This window comes from Triticum aestivum, chromosome 5D (assembly GCF_018294505.1).
Source record: "Triticum aestivum cultivar Chinese Spring chromosome 5D, IWGSC CS RefSeq v2.1, whole genome shotgun sequence".
Classification (NCBI taxonomy): domain Eukaryota; kingdom Viridiplantae; phylum Streptophyta; class Magnoliopsida; order Poales; family Poaceae; genus Triticum; species Triticum aestivum.
Genome location: NC_057808.1, coordinates 382,862,135 through 382,870,016, shown reverse-complemented (window position 1 = coordinate 382,870,016; position 7,882 = coordinate 382,862,135). Strand labels below are relative to the sequence as shown.

The following is a 7,882-nucleotide window of genomic DNA, read 5'->3' as shown; positions in this document are numbered from 1 at the left end:
AGCGCGGCGGCGAGGCGCTGTTGCAAGAAACGGCAAGAGAAAGAAGATGGTGGAAGGGGGAGGAGCGTGCGAGACCCTGCCGCTCTCCCTCTCCCCCTACTTATAGCCTCGCGAGGTGAAGCCGGGGAGGCCGGACGTGGGGTGGGACGTGGGATTAACTGCACCCACTCCCCCCACGCCTCGCGCTTATTACGCCCTAAAGGCGTGCCGAAACTGCCGCAAGGAGACGTGCGGGCGGTTTCGGGCTGCAGAGAATCCGCGCCTGGGCCCGGGCGTGGACGTGGCGGGCCCCCGCCCTGCGGCGACGTCCCGTCGCGCGCGTGGGCTGGCAGGCTTTTTGGCCGAGAGAGGCCACGTGGTTCGCAGACGGCAAGTGGCCAGCCCGCGGCCCGGTGCACGCACTGGCGAGCTCCCGCCCTCCGACTCCGGAATTTTTGATCAAGGCGGCGCGTCTAACCAAAGCCGGCTCCCAGCTGCCGACTTGTCAAGATAGGAAGCTGATCGAGCTTCTCAACTCCTACCCAACCTCGAAGCCCAATCAGCTTCGGGGACTACTGTCGGAGTAAATGGCCACGGGTAGCCTAACCGACTGCCCCTGGCTCTTCCAAAAAATTATCAGGCCTTTGGGCCTTCAAGCACTCCAAGCATTGGACCACCTTCCCTGGCCGGCTACCTCTGAAGCCGACTCACGGAAGGCGACCCAGCCTCAGCAACCTCCCCCCAGGATAACCACGGGGTGGCCGACTCCAGGAAGCCGGCCGTAAAGGATGCCGACTTCCCAGAAGCCGGCCTCGAAGAGCGCCGACTCCAAGAAGCCGGCCAAGACCGCAACCACCAAAGCTACGCCACATAACGGTGACAAGACGGGGTGTGGCCACAGTGCGGCCCACTACCCCCGAAGCCCGAGGCAGGCATGGCCACAGGACGCCGTGCGGGACGGCCATCTCCCATCCGGCTCGGCACTGTAGCCATGCTAGCCTCGACGTCACCCACGGCAGACGCCAGTACGGCCCACGGGCGGCGGGCCCCTTCAGCCAGGAGAGGCGCGAAGGCGGCCCGGCCTCCCCCAGTCGGCCAAGGGCGCAGCCGGCCCCCAGAAGCCGGCTACCCCCTCCCTCGAAGCATGTGCCATATTAAGGAGACAAGACGAGGTAAGGCTACAGTGAGAGCCCTCGAGGCGGCCCACTGTAGCCACGCTTACCTCAACGCAGCCCTCGTCATCAGGGGCAAGGCTACAGTAAGCAGCCGCCGACAAGACCCTAGGCGGTGGGGCCGGCCTGTCGATCAGGAGGCCGGCAGCTGGCGGGACCCACCAGTCGGCGGGCCCCAACAGCCGGCGGAGAAGCCGGCGAGCATAGACACTGACGGCTGGGACCAGTGCCCAGCCGGATTACAATTGTACCCCCGGGGGGTAGGCCTATATAAACCCCCGGGGCACCCATGCAAAGGGTTGGCTTCTGAGCACAGCACACACACCATAGAGAGAGAGAAGCAAGAGCTAGCCTTGTTCTTCTTCTCCCTTGAACCGCACAGCTCTAGGAGCGATTGTAGCTACTTTTCCTGATCTAGTGATCATGCGGAGACCCCGCAGAGCAGGACTAGGGGTGTTATTGTTGGGAATCGTAGCATAATTTAAAATTTTCCTACGCTCACCAAGATGCATCTATGGAGTCTACTAGCAACGAGGGGAAAGGAGTGCATCTACATACCCTTGTAGATCGCGAGCGGAAGCGTTCCAATGAACGTGGATGACGGAGTCGTACTCGCCGTGATCCAAATCACCGATGACCGAGTGCCGAACGGACGGCACCTCCGCGTTCAACACACGTACAGTGCAGCGACGTCTCCTCCTTGTTGATCCAGCAAGGGGGGAGGAGAGGTTGATGGAGATCCAGCAGCACGACGGCGTGGTGGTGGATGTAGCGGGTCTCCGGCAGGGCTACGCCGAGCTTCTGCGAGACGGAGAGGTGTAACAGGGGAGGAGGGAGGCGCCCAAGGCTGTTGTGTTGCTGCCCTCCCTCCCCCCCTTTATATAGGCCCCCTGGGGGGGCGCCGGCCCTGGAGATCAGATCCAAAGGGGGGCGGCGGCCAAGTGGGGGGGAAGGGGTGCCTTGCCCCCCAAGGCAAGGGGGAAGCTCCCCCCCTAGGGTTCCCAACCCTAGGCGCAGGGAGGGAGGCCCAAGGGGGGCGCCCCAGCCCACTAGGGGCTGGTTCCCTTCCACTTTCAGCCCACGGGGCCCTCCGGGACAGGTGGCCCCACCCGGTGGACCCCCGGGACCCTTCCGGTGGTCCCGGTACAATACCGGTAACCCCCGAAACTTTCCCGGTGGCCGAAACTTGACTTCCTATATATTATTCTTCACCTCCAGACCATTCCGGAACCTCTCGTGACGTCCAGGATCTCATCTGGGACTCCGAACAACTTTCGGGTTTCCGCATACATATATCTCTACAACCCTAGCGTCACCGAACCTTAAGTGTGTAGACCCTACGGGTTCGGGAGACATGCAGACATGACCGAGACGCCTCTCCGGTCAATAACCAACAGCGGGATCTGGATACCCATGTTGGCTCCCATATGTTCCACGATGATCTCATCGGATGAACCACGGTGTCGAGGATTCAATCAATCCCGTATGCAATTCCCTTTGTCAACCGGTATGTTACTTGCCCGAGATTCGATCGTCGGTATCCCAATACCTTGTTCAATCTCGTTACCGGCAAGTCTCTTTACTCGTACCGCAATGCATGATCCCGTGACTAACGCCTTAGTCACATTGAGCTCATTATGATGATGCATTCTCGAGTGGGCCCAGAGATACCTCTCCGTCACACGGAGTGACAAATCTTAGTCTCGATCCGTGCCAACCCAACAGACACTTTCGGAGATACCCGTAGTGCACCTTTATAGTCACCCAGTTACGTTGTGACGTTTGGCACACCCAAAGCACTCCTACGGTATCCGGGAGTTGCACGGTCTCATGGTCTAAGGAAAAGATACTTGACATTGGAAAAGCTCTAGCAAACGAAACTACACGATCTTTTATGCTATGCTTAGGATTGGGTCTTGTCCATCACATCATTCTCCTAATGATGTGATCCCGTTATCAATGACATCCAATGTCCATAGTCAGGAAACCATGACTATCTGTTGATCAACGAGCTAGTCAACTAGAGGCTTACTAGGGACACGTTGTGGTCTATGTATTCACACATGTATTACGATTTCCGGACAATACAATTATAGCATGAATAATAGACGATTATCATGAACAAAGAAATATAATAATAACCTTTTATTATTGCCTCTGGGGCATATTTCCAACAGTTATCTCCTCGGAGAGCCCCGAATCTGGGTAAGATTCGCCGGCGTGCATGTCTTCGCCTCATCCCGTTTCCAGGCACCGGCGACGTCTTATTGGCACCCACAATGATAAGCCATCCGTTGGCATATGTCGCACCTACCACCCGACACCGGAGGAGAGCGTCAAGGAACTAGCCATGTCTCCACACCCAATGCTCCCAACAGAGGAACGATGTCGATGACGCCGCCATTGTGCCGATCCAACACCAAATCAAGGCTGTCGTCCGGAGACAACCACAACTCCGAGTGAGCGAGGGACGTGACAAACACGCCGCGACGACGCCTCCAATGAGGGGGATGACATCCACGGGTGCCATCGCTGCTGGCCCGATGAAAGCCGAGCAAGATTTTCATCCGCGCGTCACACCTCACCACACCACCTGGAATTGGGCAACACCGTCCCAGAAGGTTCACACTGCCGCCACCGCAACACTTTGCCAACGCAACTGCAAGCCGAGGGTCTACAACCGGACGCACGGCAAGAAGAACGATGGTCGCACCACCGACACCCAGCCTAGACAGGAACCACAGCCACCCCGCACCATCGACCAGGTCCAGCACCACCCGCAAAAGCCGTCGCCCACTCCACGGGACAGGCTTGCAATGGTCGGACCCACATCTCCATGAAGAACCAGTTGTACCTCCGAGAGAGCCTCGCCGCTCGCCACACCGCACAGAGATGGCCGGCCGCTCGCTGCTCGCCAAGACTCCATCTTGGCCGAGCCATCCCAGTGCCGCCGCTGCCGGTCTGGCCATGGACTCGCACCGCTGCCTCCGGACTGCACCACCGGCATCCGCGCTAGCCAACACACCGTTGTCTGCTCCTGCAGGCCCACCGCTTCACAAAGCCTCCTGCCAAGCTGTGGCCGCCAGCCCCCACTCCGGCATGCGTAGATCTGACCGACCCCAACCCCGTCAAGAAGATAACGCCGCGCCTCCACCGGCCCGCGCGCTCCGCCGTGACGCTTCGGCACCTGCTAGCCACTGTGCCACCACACACCGCTACCTGCATGCCCGACGCGCCGGCCTCCGAGCTTTGCCCGGCGGCGGCAGGGGGAGGGCACGAGGGTGGGGGCTGGGGGCGGCGGCTAGGGTTCGAGCGTCCGGGCCGCCCGCGGCGCGGGGGGGGGGGGGGGGGGGTGTTGGGGGTGGGGTAACACGGGGCCGAGGAGGAAGGTTACGATGTTCTGAAATGTGTGACTATTCAGAAATCGAGCGCGTGTGTAAGCCTAACCCTTTTAGCTTCTTTTTCTGGATAGCGTAACCCGTTTAACTGTGCAGCAAGGAGTGCATTACCTAGTTCCAAATTGTACTTTCTGGCAGTACCACCATCCGTAAATATGAGATTCATGTCGAAAACATCAAAGAATTGTTGTATGCGGTATATACATGGGTCGATCGACGGACAGAACCAACTAACTAATAACGGAATTAAATTAACCACTCCCGAGAATAGTTGAAGTCAGAAGTCATCGGCCTCCAAGATCGCGCTCAACCTTTCCGCGCCTGCACGACGACGACGATGGCGGCTGCTGCGCCTTCCACCGTAACCATCTCCTCTCCTCGCCTTCCCAGCCGCCACATCACCGGCGGCCAGCACCCTCTTGCGCACGCCACCGTATTTGCCGTGCGCAAGGTGTTGGTCCCATCCACCGTCCCGCTCCGCGACATCGTCGTCGTCAGCGAGTGGTGCCACTCGAGCCGCCACCTTCCGTCGCTTGCCGTTGGCGCCAGCCAGCGCGGCTCCGTTCTTGCCGCGCGTGGGGGACGAGATGCCGCTCGCGACTGCCAGCGCCGAGCTAGCTCTGACGGCGAGGGCGGTCATCTCCTGCCCCGAGAGCGGCCGACGGAGCATAGACAGGGGCAGCACGAAGTAGAGCCACCCGGGCTGGAGCAGCTCGTCGGCGGCCAGCGCGCGGGCAGGCGCGTCGAGGCGGAGCTCGTCCGAGCTGCACAGGAAGCTCGACGCGCGGGCGGCGCCGACCAGTGCCTCGCGCGCCGTGACCAGCGCCGCGTACTGCGCCATGGAGCCGTCCAGGCGAATCACCTTCGCCGTCTTGCTGCCCACTGCCCGCCAGGACCCCGCCGCCGCTGCCGGCGCCGGCGAGCGCGAGGCGCACGAGCCCATTTCTCCCCTCGTGACGACGTGTTGGTACGTGTGTTGATAGTCCGTATGGCTCTGGGAGCAAGTGCGAAATGGGCTGGTTGGTCCGTTGATACGGTTGCGTGATGAACCTTTTTATAGTGGGTTCATGCGTTTATGCGATGGATGACGCAGGCCAGTTCGTCATGCTGTCAGCGTCAACGGATGGAGACAAGGAGAGCGAACTTGCGTTGCACTCCACTGCAGCGCAGCTGATCGATCACTTGAAGGACAAGTTGGTGCATGCTGGCTGCTTAGTTTCGTGGTGACAAAGTCGCCGTAGAGGCCACTTGTATAGCGGTCAAAGTGATCCGTGAGTAGATAGATCTGATCTCCTGGTCGAAGGTTCCTGCAGGAAGGTGACAGGAAGTGCTAATTGTCCGACTGTCAAGTGGTACGTGGGGTGGTGTGAATGGCCAATTCAGTGGTGACAGAGACTTTCGGAACAAAATACGCAGCGAGACTGCGAGAGCGACTTGCCAGTGCCATGTCCATGTCGTCCGGGGTCGCGGCTAGACTCGTCGTCGTCACGGCTGGCGGTAACTGATTACGACGTTTGAGACTAAGTATAGTTAGTTAACTCGTCACGCACGGGAGTCACAAACAGTCTTTGCAGCTGAGACGTTTTAGCTAAATGAAGAGGACAGAACGGACATATACTAGACTTATTTCACTACAATAAAGTAATCTCTCAGTAACAAAATGTAAGACGTGCTGGATTTGTACACAATTGTACCGAGCCGATTGCAATAGGCGCCTTGGTGGTCAGTCTTAAGTTGGCCTCGGGAGCGGAGCCTGAGAGGCGATCCCCACCTACCCCCCTCTCCGCCACCATTACTGCGCCTCCCCGAGCTTAGCCACCTCCCCTTCCGTCGCTGGGCTAGATGACAGCGCCTCGCCGCCGGAGTGCTCAGATCCGTCGTGTTCGTCCGGCGACTCGGGTGGCAGAACCGTTGCTGCTTCCCCCCCCCCCCCCCCCCCCAGTCGATGCGAACTCACCGGAGGCGTACCGAGAGATGGAGCGGGTGGTGCGGGAGCGATTCCCGGACCGCTCAGAGTGGTCGGAGATCTTCGAGAACATCCTTCGGCATGCCAGGTTAGACGAATACACGAGATTCACCAGCGACGATGGCGCGTCGAATGTGGAGTTCCTCTTCTGGGCCATCCAGGAGGCGGACTCGCCAGATCCAGCGCAGGCCGCGCGGTGGAGGAATTTCTGATCGAATCCACCACGGTTCAACATCGTGAGGCCTCGCGTGGATGCCTTGTCCAGGATTCCTCCGGGTGTGCTTCCGCTCGGGGTTCTCCCTCCTCGCCAGCTCTAGTCACCGCCGATGGCGGCGGTCGCGGCTTGCGAGATGGAGGTCCGGCTCCTGGAGGCCATCGCCGGATCTGCAAGGGGGGCAAGCGCGACATCGAGCCCCCACCATGGCCTGGAGACCACGGTAAGATTCAGGGATTCATCTCTAACACTTCATTGAAATGCTTGAGCGATTTTCGTGCTCGTCGTAGATTTGGTGTTGTTAATTTGCTTGAATCAGACTGTGTTCCTAGTACCAATTTACCATGCTCAGGGGCTTCCCTTTGTGTTGATAGTGTGGCGAAAAATAAGCGAAATTCAAAGGAGTTGAGGGTTCTCCCTCTTGGTGATAATGTATCAAATAACAATGTGATGGATGTTCCAATTGAGGTTAATGATAGGAGATTTATTCAGCCTGGTTCAAATTCAAAAGTGGAGGAGAAACACGAAGCATGTGCTTCAGGAAAAAGCTGGTAAAAAGCAGAATGACCCCATTTCTGGTCCGGTGGTGCGGGAGCCATCCATTCGTGGATGTGTGGTGATGCAGAAAGCGAAGTCTGGAATTACGTCTTCTAAGCAGCCTGGTCGTGACCTAGAATATATAGAGGAGCACTATGGCCAGTTGTGGTCTATTCCTTCCCCTCCCCACCGCCGCGGCAACCCTAGCTCGTTCCTCCCGAAACCTTTTCCTAGCATATTCTGGTTGCGGAAAGATTTGCTTGCGGCTGGAAAATTTACTAGAGCTGATCGTCATCCTGCTATATTGAGATCGTTTGATCCTGTCCCCAAAGTGATTTGTCTTCCGTGTGAGGGAATTGGCCCGGGTTCGAGATCGTTTGCAGAGGTTGTTAAGCAAGGTATGGTGATGGATGATAGGCGTCCTTCTGGATCCAGCTCTGGGGCAGCATCTCAACGGGGGACTAGCCAACGTGCCCCGGCCCCTGTGCAATGCAGGCAAGTTTCTGCCCCATCTGGTAAAGATCATGTTCCTGCGCAGAAAACCAAATCCACTGCATCTACTTCTACCTCATCTCAAGTCCCTGTTCAAGCTGTAGAAACTGAGGTAGAGCAGGTG

At 58.4% G+C, this 7,882-nt stretch overlaps 1 protein-coding gene across 1 annotated transcript; it reads right to left on the bottom strand.

Annotated features, from left to right (window-relative positions):
* Positions 1 to 4,762: 4,762 nt before the first annotated feature.
* On the bottom strand, positions 4,763 to 5,559 carry LOC123125028 (uncharacterized). Its single transcript, XM_044545570.1, has one exon. It carries the CDS (start codon positions 5,490 to 5,492, stop codon positions 4,827 to 4,829), a length of 666 nt encoding a protein of 221 aa, XP_044401505.1. The 5' UTR covers positions 5,493 to 5,559; the 3' UTR covers positions 4,763 to 4,826.
* Between the last annotated feature and the right edge of the window lie 2,323 nt (positions 5,560 to 7,882).

Coding starts and splice junctions, on each gene's coding strand:
- LOC123125028 (XM_044545570.1), bottom strand. CDS start 5,492: ATGGGCTCGTGCGCCTCGCGCTCGCCGGCGCCGGCAGCGGCGGCGGGG.